The following is a 20,382-nucleotide window of genomic DNA, read 5'->3' on the forward strand; positions in this document are numbered from 1 at the left end:
TGGTAAAGCTATATTCTGAGTTCCAAGTGCATCTGCTTTTTTCCCTAAATTCCTCATTTTATTCCAGAGGAGGAATGTTTTATATGACCTATATGTTATTCCTCTGTTTTAATATGGTTCTTTGTTTGTAATTATTGCTTAAATATCTGGAGGAGCTCCCACTATATATATATATATATATAGGGGGCAGATTTATCAAGGGTCGAATTTCGAAGTGCAAAAAACTTTGAAATTCGGCCATCGCATAGGCTAGTTCGTCATTCGAAGTCGAATTCATAGGATTTTTATCATTGCACGATCGTACTACGATCATACTTCGAATCGAACGATTCGAGCAATTTAATCGTACGATCGTACGATTTCACTTCGACTTCTAAAAACTGAGCCAAATATTGGCTATATGTTCTAGGAGGTCCTAATAGGTTAACATAGCAATTTGGCAGGTTTAAGGTGAAGTGTTGAAGTCGATGTTTTTAAAGAGACAGTATCGAATAGTCGAAGCATTTTCACTTCGAGTTGAAGCCGAATTTGGCCTATTCGATGGTCGAAGTACCCAGAAAATTTGAAGTTTTTCAATTCTAATATTAACTTCGAATTCACTTCGACCCTTAGTAAATCTGCCCCATAGTGTTATCAGGTTGCTGAAATATATAATAAGTGCACTCTTTGGTGATAATTGGTATAGATATTTTTGCAAAATGGTTAATCATATCATGCTATTTGGGGGGCAGTTTCACAATCTCTTCTGACCTAAGGCAACTTCAAGCCTGAGTGGTACGTGCTGAGCAGCTTGCTCCACAGATTGATGGCTGGTGGCCCAAAGCACAGCTGACCCTGGACTGACACAGGCAGATTATATTAAAGTTCTCTGTGAGTATGTTGATAGGGGAGAGGGCAACCTTTTATCATTCCCTTGCATGAAAATTCCTGCTTGAGCTGGTTCTGTTGGATGGATTTCATTCAGTGGGTCTTTAAGCCATTTGATCTTTATGTCTCAGCTACTAAAATGTAGCTTTAGATTTTTCGCTTGAACTAATTATTGCAATACTATTTAAAACTAATCGAGGTTGGCTTTGTAAAAGCATTCTGGGATTTAAGATGGCCATATAGCGAGGTTGCCAAACAAGTAGATATTTTGGCATATGTCCACCATGAGATGGGCGATATCGGGCTAATTTGATCGCTGGGTCGAAACAATTGGATCAGATTGAAGGAGTTCTTACTCCAATGGAGATTTTTAAACCTGCCTGATTTTCAGTGAAGCCCATTGGTGGTTCCCCATACACAGGACAATATTTGCCAACATCACCTCTGGGGGGCTCAGGTAAAATATTTTTACCCCCTACACACTTTTTTCTGGAATCGATTCTGCTTATTTATGGTGTTCCATAGATATGGGGCCAACTTTGTAATTTGCTGGGTCAGAGAAGGAATCCCTGGAGGTTTGAATCATTGAGTTTCACTGAAATTGTCAGATTCTATGGAACTCCCTAAGCAGAGATACAATTTATATAATAATTTTTTCTTCACTGTCTATAACCAGATCCACATGTACTGCATATTGATATCCATGTCCTTGGGATTCAGTCTTGTTTGCATGCATGTTATCACTGTTCTGAGCTGCCGATTTCAGATGTGCTGCAATGTTTGTGTTAAACAATGTTTAGCTTTGCTTAGCAGGCTATAGTCTGACAATAAATGCTGTGTGTTATCCAATGTTTAGCTTTGCTTAGCAGGCTATAGTCTGACAATAAATGCTTTTGTTTGTGCTTGAAGCATTAGGCTTTGTCCATTAAATAAATTTAAATCATCATACAATGCATGAATCATTTTTAGCCAAGCAGTCTTTATCAGTGGTTCTGTATTGTTTATGACCATAAATTCTTTAAGATCATAAAGAGCTAATCTAATAAGCAATAACCAACTGTGCTCCTGTATTGGTCAGTATTTATGTAATTGTATCTTTGATGTATAACCCATACTTTGCATGTGTTGGTGCTTTATAAATATGTGTTAATAATGATCCATACAATCATGTGCTGCCATGTGCTGCTGTTTTAATCACAAAATAATAACCTACATTTTAAATGACCTAAACAATAACAATAGGTAGCGAGGCCTGGGTACAGGCGGTGCACCCGTACGCCCTTCTTGCACCAATCCCCGAGGGGGTGCAGGACTGGATGCAATCACACCACTGGACCTAAAAATTGTAAATTACTCTCTAATATAAGAGTGCCAGTTTTAGCTTGATACATTTTACTGTAAAGAAAATAAATAATGCATTTTTATATATATTACAGGAACAATATATTAACTTAATCTTCACTGGTGGTACAAGGCTAAACATGTTGCACTTGCGGCTCCATGTGCACACAAATCATTGGTCTTTACTCCGTAGTGATTAGCTCACAGCTGCCATCCTACTTGTCATAGTCATAGAGTAGATCCCGAATTAAACTGCCAGGGGCAGGTGTTTTTTCTTTTTTTTTTTGGCAGTTAAGGGATTAAGTAGAAAAGCTCATCTCATCAGTGCTTCAAGGACTTCTGAAGGTCTGTCATGTTTTGGACCCTGTACATTTACTTCATGAGCATGCCTGGGATTAAAATATGAACTTCCATTAATACAGGGACAGCGTGGGTTCTGGGTTTTAGGGACAAAAAAAAAATGCAAAACGCTTAGCCAAAATGGAACATTTTCTCATACATTGTCATTTCATATTGTTGTTTCCCTGCTACATTAATTTAGATTTCCTTATATAGATTTGGGATCCCTTAGCCGGAAAGCATTATTTAATTTTAATAATGCAACAGTACCTTGTACTTGATAGAATGCATACATTCATACATGTGGCAATACAATCCTAGTGGGTTTAATATTAATATATTAATAATGGTATAGTGATACTTGGAAGAATCCTGTATCCTTGAGTATTCCGGTGTGATTTTCCTCTCCACTTTGTAATAAGCACCAGTACAAAGCTTTTACTTTCATCTCCCCATTTTATCCTGAATCCCTTTGCAGCATAGCAAGAGCAGAGTAAAACTATATGCAAGAGCAACACTTGCATACTATGAGGTAGGAGGAAACAATATGTATAAGCACCATACTGCCCTGGCTGTGTGTTTAAAGCTCAGTGGGTGAGGTGTAGGGGCTTAGTCATTATCCTATGTATTTGCCAAAAAAAAACCTGCTTAAAATAAAAGGTGAATTTATCAAGGTTTGTTTAATTTAATGTCATGTGGCAGATTTGCAGCCGTTTATCTACACTGCTTCAGACCTTTGTAAGTAAGTTATGGCAGAAGTCTAACAAAAAACGTGTAAGAAAATAACGCCGTTTTTTTACACAGTAAAGCCTGGCGATGTGTGCCAAGTTTTGTAATAGTTTTTTTATACCGCAATATAAATCTGCTTCTTTGTCTCTAGAGTATTACATGTAAATGGAGGCTTTAGTAGTGAAAAAACCCAACAGAAGAAAGGAACTGCTAAAGAGAGTTATGTCGCACAATCTAGAACAAATGAATGTAAAATGAATGGTGTTGTGCTGGAATAAAGTGTGAACAAGGGAATCAAATCTTGGTGTTAATTAAATATTGGTTCCTTCAATCAATAATTAAATTCATATTGTGAAAGACAGGAAGGAGTAGGTGAAAACCAAAAACAGTTAATTCATAGTTAAAATGCGGATAGTGTGTAAAGTGCCTATTGTCTGGTGCGCAGTTCACATTTTACTAATAAATAAATAACCCAATCAAACCATAACCATAGAAAAAAAATCACTAGTTAAAAACAATTGATAGATGCATGCTGATCTGGTATATAGATTATTGGGATTACAGCATCTATAATAGATTGATATACTGGTCCCAACCAGATCTTATATCAACCTAAATGCCCTCTAGTTACACACAGTATGTTGTGGGGATCACAAGAGAGTATATGCGGCACCATAAATAAAGTAATTAATGGTGTGTATAGGAACGGCAGGTGGACCATTCAAAAAGTAACATATCCTTAAAAATACATCACTACTGGCAAAAAAAATCCAATACGGTGTGTAAGCAAGGGTTAACTGCCAGTTTGTCCTCTCAGAGGCACCTAAATAGATTTGGCCTATTCCCTATCGCTAGTTATATTGCAACACCTGCTATTGGAAAGGAGCAATTGCTCATGTGAGGAGTCTGTATAATTGGGATGAGGATATGGAAGGTCCGACCGTATTTAGAAAAAGAAAGGATTTTCCACCATTCCCTCTCCCCCCCCTGAAGTGCTGTCTGCCCCACCACAACAATTGTTATTGCTGCGAATCTGCTGAAGGAGCTATACGCCTGACGTTTCTCCCGTGAAGGCTTTCTCAAAGGCAAATGGTGCCGAAATCTCGCGATATTTACATCATCACGTTTGCGCCGATTGGTTGTGGCTCATCACATGGTCGGTTGACCTTGCTCTGGACTTCACTGGGTCCTAAAGCCGGATTGTTTGTGCTGTAGCTATAGGGCAGGGGTCCCCAACCTTTTTTTACCCGGGAGCCACATTCAAATTTAAAAAGAGTTGGAGAGCAACACAAGCATATAATAGTCCCTTGGGTGCCAAAATAAGGGCTGTGATTGGCTATTTGGTTGCCCCTATGTGGACTGGCAGCCTACAAGAGGCTCTACTTTGCACTATACTTAGTTTTTATGCAATTAAAACTTGCTTCCAAGCCTGAAATTCAAAAATAAGCATCTGCTCTGAGGACCCAGAGAGCAACATCCAAGGGGTTGGAGAGCAACATGTTGCTCGCGAGCTACTGGTTGGGGATCACTGCTATAGGGAATAGTGGATAATAAATGCATCTATACCCTCATTTCTCAGATTTTGGGGTTATAAATACAAAGTAAATCATTATTGAAAGCAAAATTAAAATGCGAAAAGCAAATTTGTTTGCGCATTGATGTTGTTAATGCATCGCACAGGTGGACAGGTATTTTTTCAAAAGCATTTGTCCAGGCAAATATTTTCAGAAAGGGTAATTATCATATCCCAAATTCCAGGAAAGAATGTATATATCTCATTTAAGATTTGAGAGTTAATAATCTATTGCTCGTTGACCTATATAGGTATGTAGTGGCAGGCTTTCATTTAGCCCACAAGGAGTCAACGTATTAAATCCATAAATCCATCTACTTTCTGTGGATAAAAATGTTTTCCTAATGGACTGACTTTTTTGGATTTACTAATTTCCATTTCTGTCCTATTTAGTTCTATTGCCTGCATTTTACTTAGAGTATTATAGGTGGATTTTATACTTGATAAGTAGTGATGGGCGAATTTGCGCCATTTTGCTTCGCGAAAAATTCGCGAATTTCGCACGAAATTCGCGAAACGGCGAAAAATTCGCCAAACGGCGCTGGCGTCTCGTTTTTAACGCCGGCACCCGTTTTTGACGCCGGCGCCCGTTTTTTCGACGCAGGCGCCAGTTTTTTACGCCGGCGCACGTTTTTTCGAAAAAAAATTTGACGCCGGCAAATTTTTGCCGCGAATTTTCGCGGGCGTTTCGCAAATTTATTCGCCCATCACTATTGATAAGCTCTCTTTGTTTTACCTATATATTGTAAATTGCAAGGGCAAGTAATCATGTAGATTACTCTTGATGAGCAGCAATTACTCCAGTGTTTAAGATAATGCTTTTTACCAAATCTGTCTACCACCTCTTTAATATTATTGATGAAAGGACAAATATTGCATGAGCCACAGGGGAAAGTACCAAAATTATGGTCTGAAAATTGTGATCTGCTTTTTCTATTGCAAAAATGACTATATAGAAGCATATCCTGTAAATTGGGAGCACGTCTTGAAGTAACTTGTGGAAATGTCTGAATATGATCACGTAGTCCCAAATTAGTATGCAGTATATGCCAATGTCTTTTTAAAATTGTTATGATATCATCCCACTGATTACAGGATGTAGTGATGAATCTTACAGTTTCAGAACTTTTTTCATTTATCTTTGGACATAGCGTCTGTGATCTGGGTGTTGTAGCAGCCCTTCTTTTGCCTTCTCTAATAGTTCTATTGCTGTATCCACACTTTTTTAATCTGCCTGACAGTTCTTGTGTTCTTTTTTTAAAAGTTGAGCCATTGGAGCAATTTCTCCTAAATCTCAAAAATTCTCCTTTTTGACATTGGATGCTCTAGTAGTGATCCTGGGCAGTATTTCTAAACTCTGAGGGTGTCTCCCCAATGAGTCTAGGGCATGCCTATTTTTTCTTATTACTACTTAGTCTTTGGAGGACACCTAATTCATTGGTAATTACTATAAAATATGGGGTGAACATTTATTTTTTTGTATACATATTAAAAAAAAATAGCTGAAGTTGTAGTTTGAAACATATTTTACCTTGCTATGAGCTAAAAGGCACCTGAACAGTCACTATTTGTTGGGCTGGCAGGAAGATTCTTGGGCCTCTGTGTACGTGAAATACCAGAGCTTATTTTTAAGCCCAGTCCAGTAGTGATGTGGACACCAGCCCGATACCTGTGGGACCCGCAGGCTTTGGCCTGACCTCAGCGCAGCTTTTGGTGATCAGACTTCTGGCTTCCAGTTTTATAGGCGTGTGCCTGCCCCGGTCTATAAATATAGTGGGAAACCAGGTGCAGGCGGGTGTGGAGTCTGGTCAGGTGCAGGTCAAGATTTTCTCGACCCACACATCACTACAGTCCAGACCTGAGAGTTCCAAACCAAAATGTGAGCAGTATAGTTGTAAAACAAGTTTCTCTGCTGTGACATAGTTATATGGACCTACAGTTATACCCTGTGGCAGGTGGGAATAACCTTGGACATGGCCTTGTGTTTTTGGAATAGGATACAACCCAAAGGTACGGGGAAAGTTTTTACCCCCTTAGCAATATTATAAGATAATGAATAAAAGGTATGGGTGCCAGCAAATCAAAGACACATAGCACCCGAGATTAAATTAGCGGCCTTTCAGGACTTGGCACAGGCCAAGAAAACCTGGGTGCATACCTGAACATCACTAATGCCAATATTCTGGGTTGTGGCTGTCTGTGACCAATTTAATCATTCTCTTGACTACACCTTTTGTGTCTAAGGAGTTAATCATCAGGGCCACCTTGAGGAAGAGAGGCCCAGACTGATCAAATTCTGATCCAAAAAAGGAGGTCGGAGGGGGGGGATTAGGGGGTACTGTTGTCCCGGGCCCTGTCAAATTCTGATCCAAAGTTATATAAACTGAGAAAGTTATTTATAAAGTTATGTTAAAACAATTACCATAACATCTGTAAAAATGTTGATTTGCCTAGAAACATACAGTATGTAAATAACATAGAAATGTATAGTAAGTATCAAGAAATGACAATGCAGAGCAGTGTGATGGGCAGGTAGGTGGGAAGGGTGTGTAGGGTTTATTCTTAGGGCAAATTCCACTGACCCCATATAAACTGACTTATTGACACATTAATTAATGGAACTATTTATATCATATAAATAGTTATTATTTTGTAACACAACTGTTTATATTTGAATCTGTTTACTGAATTATAGGAGCTATCTCATACATTTCAGTGGTTTTCACATACATAATAAGAGCCAATGCACTATTTCAAGGAATAAGGAGCTAGGCACAGAGCACAATGGCTTAAGGGACCCCTGTGTTTTAGGCCTGCCAATGATTAGCTTTAAATGCCAGCACACTTTCTTTCTGCTCAGTAAACTGCACGCAGTTAAGATATGTAATTATGCACCGATGTCCTGTCTAAGATATGCCCATGCTGTGGGCACAACCTTCAGGTTAACCATATTGGACTGATACAGTTGTTTATTGGATCACAATGCAGTACAAACAGGAAGTTGGGCGAGGGCTGCATCAATGAGCCAATGTGCTCCTTGCCCTGAAAGGATTTCCTGCCAGTTTTGGCCAAATATTGGTCTGTGTGGCCTTCCAGAGGGCCCCATCCATAAGCCACTGGGCTGCCAACTCAGTCCATCACAGTTTTTTATTGGCCTGTGTATGACCAACTTTAGTTTAGAGTGCTGGGGTGGGGGAAGCACTGCAGACTTTGCCTTTTCTTTACATGCTGCACTTATTCCTTTTTTTAACAATACAGTAAAGTCTGTAAAAGACCTGTAATAAACAAACTGCAGAAAATCAGTAGGAAATAAGATGCACTAGCTTCAATTTACTCTTCTCCTTATAAGATCAACTCTTTACATATATCATAAAAAGGCATTCACTAATGTGTGCAAAGTCCTAGAAAATCGGCAAACTCCACCATGTTTTTTTACCATACAATATGGAGCAGAGTTGTGGAGATGTAACCTAGGCATGATCAAATGTGAATACAATTTAGAAAGAATTTAATATAGGTCCTTAAATTGTATATTCATGATTCACGTAACTGGAATGGCATTTTCCTAAATGGTTATCAGGGGAAATCATCTGATTTGAGGAGAAAATAAAACAAAGGCATTACTAATTATTCTAGTTTTGTCTTGTCCTAAATGAGCACAAGCTGTATAAAAGGGAGAGACAACTATTCCAATTATTACAACATAATGTTCTGGTTGTACTGGGATCAAAGTCGGATGAATATTTCTACCTTTAGTACTGGGAATACAAACAGTACCAGTCAGTTCTGATAGCATCTCAGAACAGGGAACTTGCGAGGCATTCTGATGGCTTCCCCTACTGCTGATACATCTGTTGTAGAAATGATGGCACAATATTAAATGAGACAGATGAATGGAATGTCTTACTGCCTTTAATTATTGCCTTTAATATGCAAAGATGTTTGTTATATTAAATTTAAAATCGTGCCTTAAACATGGTCATGCGCAGAAGTCTTTGCTGGTTCACACTATAATTGTTATAGCGCTGGCACAGGCAATTGTGTGATTCTAAGCAGTTTGCCATTGGTCTGTGCAAACAATATCATATCTGCAGATGGACCTTTTCTGGTGGACAAGGAATAGGGAGAAACCACAGTTTTCTTGCATATAGAAAAATAGTGAATGCACACATTATATTATATATTATAGGACCCATAGTCCAGAATTAGTGATGGGTAAATCTGTGCCGTTTTGCTTCCATCGAAAAATTTGTGAAACAAATTGAAGTTAATAGGTGTCAAAATAATTTTGGCGCGCTGCAATTTTTCCGCAAGCAACAATTTTTATACACAAGACTATTTTGTCCAAATGCAATGGGCGTCCGAATAATTTTGACAAGCGATAATTTTATTAGCGCGAATGCTTGGGACCTGGGCTTTTTTTTTTTATATATAAGGCATCCTTCTGTTATTTATAACACCATTTGTTAATGTTAATAAAAGCATTTAAGCATAAAAAAAAACAATTTGTTAGCAAAATAATAATTTGCTTAAATACAATTTTTTGGGAAATGTAATTCCTGTTTTCCTGTAATTCCCGGTCTTTTTTTTATATATATATAAGGGATCTTTCTGTTATTTAGAACACTGTTCGTTAACATTATTAAAAGCATTTAAACATCAATAAATCAATAGGATCATTAGCAAGAGAATTACTTGCTTCAATAAAATTTGGGGGAAATGTAATTCCTGTATTTCAGAGCTTTCTGGGTCCAGATAACCAATCTCATACCTGAACAGAGAAGCAGAATATATATTCTCATTTAAATACTAATATTTATACTTTTCTAGCATTTTTTAAATTTTTTCCAAATATAGAAATGTTTTCACAATTCTTAATTTCAACAAAACTCCACACGAGTTCCAGTTAACCATATCCCTGCCAGGCAGAGTTACAGGAATGCGTCAGACCCTGATGCTCAGTTACGACTCGGAAATCTTATGACATTTTGACACGTGCAATGATATAGTATAGAAGTGAGTGTGAGAGGCTGCTGTGTCTGTGGGGATTGTAAAAGGAGTGCACAAATCTTCTTACAGTGTCCAAACAAAGACTGACCTTTGTACACAATGGCCTTTTACCCAGTAACCTCTCGCCTACTTTATGTAGAGAGATGCAGGGAAACATCAGCCACAGAGGTCTTAGGCATTTCACTAAATTACTCAATCTAACTTTCACCCTGTTACTACAAACCTTTCATGAAACATTTCTCAATTAAAAATCACAATTTTTTTATTTTTATTTTTTTATGTGTTTTCCATTGAGTACGAACCACAAAAGAATGTTTAAATAGACCAGAGAGACTGGTTGTTTCTGTTATTCTCTTATTGCTGAATGTCTATTATTACTCAGAGCTGTCTTTAGGGGTTTTATGGCATTACTTTTTTTACAAGAAAATATAAATATAAATTTTGGAAGGGGGAACTTCCTAAGACAACAAACAGAGTGGGGCCTCACAGAGTAGCAGTTGTTTTTAGAAGAGTGGGGGCAGTTTGTACTGCAAGGAAGATGGTGACAGTAGGGGAAATGGTTAAAGGAGAAGGAAAGGCTTGCAGCACTTGGGGGTGCCAAATGTTAGGCACCCCCAAGTGATTGTATTAACTTACCTGAAACCTCAGGCCGGTGCTTCCATCAGCAGAAAACTGCACCGGCCGGGGGTTATACCAGCGAGCACCACGGAGCGATCCACTTCTGTCTTCTTCTGTCTTCAAATTTCCCGGGGCAGACGCATGCGCAGTTGAACAAAATAGCTGACTTTTTGGTTGAAGTTCGGCTTTTCGCTCTACTGTGCATACGCAGCCGTGCGAAGAAGGAGGAAGATGGAAAAAGATCACTTTTGGGAAAATAGCAAAATGTTTTGGATTTTTAACTTAATCTCATTTGCAGTGGTTCCGGATGCAGCCAAATTCTTCATGAAATATTCAGGATTCAGCAAAATCCCATAGTAGTAGATTCTGTGCAACCCCACCACTTACTCACTAATGTACTAATATTTTTATTATTATTATCTAATGTGCTATTATATAGCTCAGCCATATTACCCATATCAAACTCGTTTTTTTTTACCATCTGACAGAATAGAGGCAATAGAAAGACCGCCTATTTAGGATAAGCGATATGTAATGTACATGGCCATGTGTTTGGCATTGGAGTTTCTTGAATGAACTTGCAATCATTATTTACTGACAAATGATTAATGGTGGCAGAGGGTGTATTCATTTAAAAGACTTCATCTGTGAGAAAGTTGTCTGCCTTATTTGGAGTAGGAAAGTCTCAATGTAATCTCTGTGAACTTTATTCCACATTGATAACTGTTGTGTTGTTTCCGTCTCTATCCTAATGGTGCAGTCTGGGCATTCACATATTAATTCTGTAATTACCTATTACTGAGATAGATGTTGTTATTGTAGTTTTCACATTTTCACATGGCAGCTGATTCATTCTCAGGAATTCCTTTATCAAAATAATTCACCTCTCGTTTTCTGCATTTCTGGGCAATTTTTTTTGTGTAAATAAAATTTGATATCAAAAATATATATGGGGAATTTTCATGTTAGAAGGTTCTTGTAACTACTGCTTCTTAATCTACTATATCTGATGGTGATCACAACAAAATCTTTTACAGACCCCAAAATATCACAGAGCTTGATTGTACAATTGCACCCACCAAGTAATTCCAAATAAATTGAATGCAAGTGTAGCTACTGATGCTGGGCAGTCCTGGAGATACCACCATGCTGAAGGTTCTACCTAAAAGAAACTGTGCATATAACGCAGCTCTACTCATGTACCTGCCTCCTGTAGGCTAATGTTCCGTCAGTGTCATCAGAGCATTGTGCATCTCAGTGGATTGCTAAACATCAATCTTGAACTCATCATTTGCATCATAGACCACAAGGCCAATGTCACCTTGATCCTTGTTTTTGATTTTATATTTTTTTTTTATCAGTTTTTTATGGATCAGTTTTATGGTGTGTTTATTTTAAAGTTACATTGTTTTGTATATGTACCAATATGAAGAATATGCAAAACAGAAGGTATAGAGGAGAAATTGTTCCACCTTTCCCCCCTTTCAAAGATAAAAAAAACTAGAACCCTTCAGACTTCCTTAATATGGGGAGAGTCTATGCAGTCTACAGTACACATTTTCAGTTCTTTATGAACTAATTTTTTGCTTTGTTTCTTTCAGATGCAGATGAAATGCTGTCGCTGTGACTCCAGGCAGCCTTTTACAGAGATCAGTCATCTAATCACTAATGTGCTGTCTCCCACTGGCCATCTTCGTTGGTGGCAGTCTTCCAATGGTAAGGTCCAGAAAGAAACTAATTCTAAGGCTACAATTGGAAAATGCTGCCCAAGATCACCTAGGCCTTTTGCCATCATGGCATTCACTGGTCATTGCACCCTCAAGGTGGATTTCAGTTCAAAAGCACTGCAGTGTATATTTTTTTGGGCTGAAATCCGCCCATGGTGTGCAGTGACATATGTATTATATTGAAGACAATGTGACATTAGCCCAAGCCTTCATACATATTTGTGACTAGATGTGGCTGCAGTCTATTCACACTCTGCAAATGGGAACCCTTCTATACAAAGCTCATTTGATGCAAGGGTGCAGCGTGTAAGCAGTTTGCTTAAATTTAAGTGTTTGGATACAAGACTTTAGAACTCATGCAAACGCTTAAATTTGATTTTGTACATATAAAGGTACATATAAAAGTTCATTTCTTTTGCATGAGGTCTAATTTATACAATTTATACAATATATACTGTATATGGCAAAAGGGTCTTCCAAAAAATACTGACATATATTATTTGTACAGTATATCCAACTAAAGTGATTTTAAAGTAGTTGTCTTGAAAGAAATAAGCAAATAGGCAGAATTATCTATGTCAAATATTCAATGTCAATATATATATTTTAATGTTCACAAATGTATTGACCTTTCATCTCAGACCGGTGTCCTTGCACAATGGACACCCTACAGACTGGAGAACAGTCTCCTGAAGAGGAAGCAGAGGTTGCAGTAAATGTCTGTAGATTGATAACACTGCCTATTTTGCAGGAATTGATGATGTGTCCCTGCAGTTTGATCTGAACAAAAAGTTTCAGCTCAGTGATGTTGTTTTGGATTTCAGGGTAAGTTCTCATTGTTCTGCATTTGTTATTCCCCCAAAAGCAGGCCTGTGATTACACACAGATCAAGGCATTTGTATGCTTTTTTATTTATGGCCTATGTTAATCGAGTGGTTAAGAATGATGGCACCCTAGATTAAAAAAAATGTGCTGAACTAATGCATAGTAAATACTATAGGTATACTATATCGATACAATTGTCATTAAATACATATGCAACATTTATAGTTTATATGAAAGAATCATATATCTTAAAATGTGGCCATGTATGTTATACAGCACTAAACTACTATCAATATACTTTCTGTAAATGTACTCCTTTTCTGTTTCCAGAGCCCTCGACCAGCAAGTATGTTAATAGAACGATCCACTGACCATGGGAAGACCTGGCAGGTATACCAGTACTTGGCTTATGACTGTGCTGCCTCTTTCCCACACATCAGACGGGGAATGCCTTATAACTTACAGGATGTGAGATGCCAGGAGCTTCATGGAGACCCCACACAAGGAGGCAAGGTAACTGTCGATGAATACATAACTGTGCAATTGCTTCTCAGTTTCCTGCCTCTTTTAACAGGGGTTTCAACTGTAGCTGCAGCCTGGGGGCCTAAGGGCGATTTTGCCAATTGCCACAGAAGAATGGCCTTCTTAATAATAACGCATTATAGGAACAGTAACACCAAAAAACTTAAGTGTTTTAAAGTAATGAAAATATCATGTACCGTTGCCCTGCACTGGTAAACCTGATATGTTTGCTTCAGAAACACTACTATAGTTTCATATAAACAAGCTGCTGTGTAGCAATGGTGGAAACTGGAAAAAATGCTATATGGCACAGGTTAAATAGTGGATAAGACAGCTAATCTGCTATCTGCTGTGTAACCTGAGCCTTTTTTTATTTGTATGGCTGCCCCATGGCTACACAACAGCTTATTTATATAAATAATATTAGTGTTTCTAAAGCAAAAACAGCAGTGTTACCAGTGCAGGTCAACCCTGCATTATATTTGTATTACTTTAAAAAAACTTAAATGTTTTGTTCCTTTAAGGGTCAGGGTTAACTGGTATTCCATGAGTACACAGCTGTTTTGTGTGGTAAGAGGAGATCCCTGCACCAAATATAGCACCAGAGCCTATGGCCCCCTAGCAATGTCTTTAGCTAAAATTCCACTCTAGGCACAACTTTTGTATAAGTTCATGCTGTTTTAGGCTATAGAGACTCAATGGGATACAGAAGTTAAATGGTTAATTTTTAATAATTTTTTGCTTCTCTGTTGCTGTTAGTCTAAATCCTGTCTAATTTGGCACTGCTGGATGATTAGTTTTAATACTCTATATACATTTAGGTTTGACATTGTTAAAAGAAGCAGCACATTAATATGTGGCTATTGGTGATTGTCTTCATGTCTCTCTCCAGATCCGATTCAACCCAATGGAACTTGCTTTCTCTGTTCCTGTGTCCCACAGTCAAAGAATCCAACGTAAGCACAATACTACTTTCCCTTTCTCTAGCATGAAAACATGTTTCAGTTACAGTTATACTATGAGAGATCTCTGAGCGAGTTTGGAAGCAACCAGTTCTCATCAAACCATGGAACTTAGATGTAAATACAAACATCTCATGTGTGTATGTTACTTTGTCTTTGTTATTAATAGCAGCTTGATCTGTATGTAAACTCAGTGACCCAGGTTGGAGGAGGTTGTGTGATGGTTCCTTTTGATTCTAATTTCATCAGTTGCTAGTATGAATTGATGGATAGAGAAAGGTGGGCAGCATTTCATCCTTGTTTACTCAGTCATTACTTGTTCGCTTGGCTGGAGCTTGTAAAACAACGTTGACTATAATGAGGCACTTAATAACTCAATAAACATGCTGACACTCTCTAAATCTCTGAGGACCCTTAAAACCCATTTCCTTGCATTTCTGATGGGAAATGACAGTGTAATTTTATTGTTGCTGACAATATATACATTTTTATTTATCTATATATACATTTTGTCTTTTTTCAGACCTTGCAGATTTCACCAACCTGCGGCTGAATTTTACACAGCTTGTACGACTCCCTCCCCGGAGGTATCGAGAACCCAGTACCTTTTATTCTGTAGATGTGATGCGTGTACATGGCAGCTGTCTTTGTTATGGCCACGCTGATCGATGTGTGCCAAGTGGTGCCCTGGACAGAGACTATTATGGCGACATTCAGGTGACATATTCTATCTTAATACGTTTTAAAAATTAGTGTCAGTTTAAAGTATATCAACATTTCTACTGTTGTTTCCAATGCGCTGTCTCCCTAAAAAAGTATTTATTGATGTTGTTTCATTTAAGCTTAAGCAGTCATTTTCCATATACAGTGCACCAAATGTTATGGATTCATGAGCTCCTGAAAGTTAGTTTTCCAGGTCCTAAGTTAGCTTGACATTGTGAATATTCCATGATGAGCACTTGTGCATGCACATATGGCTGCACCAGTGGGCAATATGTTGTGCAAGCAGTTAATGCTCAAATGTGAGAGAAGGGAAGCTGATGTTTATGGAAACAGGTAAGAAGCTCAACATGAACAAAAGTTTTTGAGGGACTTTAGGTATTCTTAGTATATCAGAGTCAGGCAGTATGGAAGGCTTTGCATGGTTTGCCTAGCCTTAGAAAATCCTCCACCAACAGTATTGTTGCCAAAGGACAATTAAGACAGGATGCAGCTGCATGCACATGTAAAACTCCCTTCTTTGCATAATTAAACACCAAATGGAACAAATATTACCTAGGCTAAAGTATGTCTCACCTTGACTCACCATGTCACTCTTTTATAGCAGATCATTATCATATATTTACCTTTTGAAATGAATACAATGGTATATTGTACCATGGTGGCATTTGCCTGATGTAAATTCAAAAGTATTGTTTGCGCTATCTGTGTGCCAAGTAAAGGCAAGTAATGACCCGTCAGCTGCTTTATACTCTACATTGTTCTTAAATGCTCATAGTTGAGTCTTGCCAACAGCTGAAGCTCTTTAGGTGATCCATCCCTGATTAAGGTTGCACTATAAATTGGAGGTGACAAGAACCATAAAGAAACCTGTTTTTTTCTAATTTTTATAAGAACAAATCGACCAAACTCCTAACCACGAATGCACTTAATTTACTAAAAAATCTGAATGAAAAAAGCATGTGTGGGAAAAATCGTGACAAAATCGTGTGACAATTCAAATTGTGTGACCTTTTTCAAATTTGTCACTTGAAAACCGTCTTGTCACATAATAAATCCCCAAAATGTTGCACTTTTTTTCCCGCATTTCTTTTTTGGATTTTTTTGCGACAAAAACCAGAATTTTTTTTACTGTTAACAAACGCGCCCCTTAAACTTTACAAAACAGCATTTTGTTCATTTTGTCTTAGAGTATAATCCAATACACTTTTTCAAAGAAATTGATTAGGGGATTTATGTTTTCTACTCCTTGACTTGTCAAATTTTTTCTTTCCTGTATTCCCAGGTGTATGATAAATGTGTTTGCCAGCACAATACTGTTGGGGACAACTGTGAGCGTTGTGCTGACCTTTTTAATGACTTGCCCTGGAGGCCAGCCGATGAGAACTATCCAAACGAGTGCAGAAGTAAGTGTGATTCATTCATGTGTCTGTAAAGAATGCTTGCATTAATCATATTATGGCAATACATGCCCTACTGTAAATTATGAGGCTATCATTAGTCATTTGTGCAGTGCGACTTAACATAAGACCAATATAATATGCATAGAACATCTATACATTAGTATAGGGATGGTTGTACCTGTACCTTCCTGTGCCATGAACTTGGGGTCTTAATATTAAATAGCTCTTAATATTATGTAATAAGGTGCAAAATTTGCTATAGGCCTAATAATCTACAGCAACCAATTAGCAGGTTCACTATTTACTAGTCATCTGTTCAAATGCCAGCATCTTCCTGGGCATACTTGAGCATAATCTGTCCATTTCATTGCATAATGAGGGTGATATACATATATAATTTTTGGACAGCTGTATTTCCTTAAAGGAGAGCATTTCATTCTTGATTTCTATAAGATGTTATAAGTTTTTATAGCAATACATAAAAGCATAATAACAGTATGGTTGGTTGGTTGGTTGTCTGGTGTCCATTTTACTCTGCTTGCAGTACCAGGTGGAACAATGATAGATAGAGCATATCCTGGATTAGTTTTTGGGTTTGGTGATTTGCCCTACAGATTTTTGTGACAGAATTAGCCAACCAACATGCTATTCATAGCTGTTAAATTACTGACAATGTTTTCTATGGAACAAGCACAAGAATATTTTTCTGGAAAATATATAAGGACCAGAGAACTTATACATTTTTTTTTGTTAAAACAATCCAAGAACACAGGAGACTTGAATTTTCTTACAGCTCTTGTTGAGCATCCCAAAATTGGGTCTAGATCAAACTGGGCAAATTGAAATGGTGATGCTACCATATCTACAACTTTATCGCTTTAGCATTTTAACATTTCAACTGAATTGTGAGCAGTAATAGGTGGATTTTTTCATTTCACTTCTGAGATTAAAATCGCACATGAATCAAACTTCTATGATCAGCAGTTTTACAAGTTTTACCTCAGTGGATTTACTGTATGTCTCCACCTATACAATACACAATGTCTAAACAATGTTGATAATGTCTGGCTGTAATTAATTTCATTTGCTCTTTTGGTACAGAACTCCATATAATGTGTGATACACTATATTAATGCTGAATATTAGCTGTCTCTATGGAAGGAACTTCAGTAATATTAATATATGTGTATGAGTAAAATTGACTGATTATGGTAAAAATCATTACATATTTAAAATACACTCAGATTTTGCCAAGTGTTATGAGCCAAACAGTGTATTACTGACTATATGACCTTATGCGCCAAGGTGAGTGGCTATTATAAAGCTTCCCATCCAGCCAAAAGCTTGTTTATTCTTCAGAACTAATTCTGTTTACTCTGGTTAAAGAGACGCCAAAATGTTGTATTTGCTTGGATTTATTCTGACCTCCTTTCCCCATGCAGCTGACTAATAACTATCAGCAGATATTTTAGTGGTGAAAAACAATTCATGTCTGTCTGCTGGTTGCAAAAATAATATTTCAGGAGGATATCATGTGAAAGTTTGATGTATTTAAGTATTATCATTTGTGGGTCTTGCGTGTAAAGCTTGTGCGAATTTCAGTGTAAAAAAACACACTACCATTTAGTGTTTTAACCCTTTGTGCTCAGTTTTGTCATATCAGCTGCAGGCTCACGTTCTGGGGCCAACCACTTGTTTTTAGGTTTTCATGAGCAATTCCAGTAATATGTGCATTAGATTCTCAGACTATTGGGTTGCTACCCCTAGAGGGGCCATATAGCATAGGGTTTGGAATGAATTTTCTGCTATCCTGCATACTCATGAAAGAATAGCAGGGTAATTTTTACAATTATAAGACTGCACACTTGTGGCCTACTGCTTGCTGACTAATCTGTTATCAAGTTTCAGGGAAAAGCTAATCCTGACATTACACATTTGCCTTTAAAGAAGAAATGATATGAAAAATTTTATGAAATCTATGCAGCCAAACATAAGTGTGATAAAGTCTTGTTCAATTACCTTCTTGTTTCTTCCTTAGCTTGCTTTATAGAATGACTAACGATGTCAAAGCAATTACAAATACAATCATTTCAAGTCTGGTCTATCTGTTAAAATTCTTTTGTATTGACAACACTGCCATCAGGTATAATTTTCACCATATGTGCCACAGTCATTCTGTGGCTACTAAAGCAAATAAAGTTCTGTCTTGCATAAAAAAGGGCATTAACTCAAGGGATGAAAACATAATTATGCCTCTTTATAGGTCCCTGGTAAGGCCTCATCTGGAGTATGCAGTGCAGTTTTGGACTCCAGTCCTTAAGAGGGATATAAATGAGCTGGAGAGAGTGCAGAGACGTGCAACTAAATTGGTTAGAGGGACGGAAGACTTAAATTATGAGGGTAGACTGTTAAGGTTGGGGTTGTTTTCTCTGGAAAAAAGGCGCTTGCGAGGGGACATGATTACACTTTACAAGTACATTAGAGGACATTATAGACAAATGGCAGGGGACCTTTTTACCCATAAAGTGGATCACCGTACCAGAGGCCACCCCTTTAGACTAGAAGAAAAGAACTTTCATTTGAAGCAACGTAGAGGGTTCTTTACAGTCAGGACAGTGAGGTTGTGGAATGCACTGCCGGGTGATGTTGTGATGGCTGATTCAGTTAATGCCTTTAAGAATGGCTTGGATGATTTTTTGGACAGACATAATATTAAAGGCTATTGTGATACTAAACTCTATAGTTAACATAGGTATGGGTATATAGAATTTTAATTAAAAGTAGGGAGGGGTGTGTGTATGGATGCTGGGTTTTCATTTGGAGGGGTTGAACTTGATGGACTTTGTCTTTTTTCAACCCAATTTAACTATGTAACTAAAATACTTGCTGAGTTGCAATCCAAGTTAAGGTGGCCATACATGCAAAGATCTACTATTTTGGTAGGGTCATGGCACATTGGGTGACTCGTGTCAGGGACAATGATTGCTTCTTATTGCCACAGGGTTTCCACCTGTACAATTTCTCCTTGGCCTTTCCCATTCAGAACTACCTGTCCCGGTTTTACAGCCCTTAAAACTGGACAAATCTCTGTACACGGAACAGCTAAACCCCTTCACAGCACCCCCTACCTTATAGCATCGCCTCACCTCTATATAATCACAATGACATCACCCCACCCCTGACACCATAGTCACCCTTTGTGACATCATGACCTTATTTTTAGGTCACCGGCCAGTTATGGAAACTGAAAACATGGCAGCACTATACTGCTGGCCTACCAGGACCCATTGGGTGAGGACCACATCAATAACAATTTTTTTAGCCAGGTATTGCTCTGGCAGCCAGCACCAAACTTCCTGTACATGGCCCACTCTGGAGGGGCCAAGTGAGCAGATGTTGTCAACCCAAGTATGGCTATCTTGTGTTTGCCAGGAAAGACATCAAAATCAACAAATCATCTAATTCTTATGCAGAGATGACATTCCAAAGCAGTATTTGGTTTCCATCTAGTGGCCATTTTTTAGATGTGCAAAATTTTAGTGCAATCAGATACATGTAGGGGATCTGTTTATCATGCTGTATAAATGTAAAATAAATGACAGTTGTGTATTTTATTTTACTCCACCCAATAACTGTATTGCAGTTATTTCCCACTGTTATAGTGTTTACTTGTACATAGATAATGAGTATGTTCCCGTGATAAAAAATGGGCATAAAAAAGGAAACATTTTGTTGCTGTTTTTTCA

General features: G+C 37.8%; 1 protein-coding gene across 1 annotated transcript in view; it reads left to right on the plus strand.

The window, feature by feature from the left end:
- lamb3.S (laminin subunit beta 3 S homeolog) overlaps window positions 1-20,382 on the plus strand; it is an 80,828-nt gene that overhangs the window by 33,821 nt on the left and 26,625 nt on the right. Inside the window, exons 5-10 of the mRNA XM_041583709.1 lie at window positions 12,079-12,193; window positions 12,956-13,029; window positions 13,360-13,542; window positions 14,444-14,507; window positions 15,037-15,230; window positions 16,519-16,639. Coding sequence (XP_041439643.1) covers window positions 12,079-12,193; window positions 12,956-13,029; window positions 13,360-13,542; window positions 14,444-14,507; window positions 15,037-15,230; window positions 16,519-16,639 — 751 coding nt within the window. The remainder of the gene's footprint in view (window positions 1-12,078; window positions 12,194-12,955; window positions 13,030-13,359; window positions 13,543-14,443; window positions 14,508-15,036; window positions 15,231-16,518; window positions 16,640-20,382) is intronic.

This window comes from Xenopus laevis, chromosome 2S (assembly GCF_017654675.1).
Source record: "Xenopus laevis strain J_2021 chromosome 2S, Xenopus_laevis_v10.1, whole genome shotgun sequence".
Classification (NCBI taxonomy): domain Eukaryota; kingdom Metazoa; phylum Chordata; class Amphibia; order Anura; family Pipidae; genus Xenopus; species Xenopus laevis.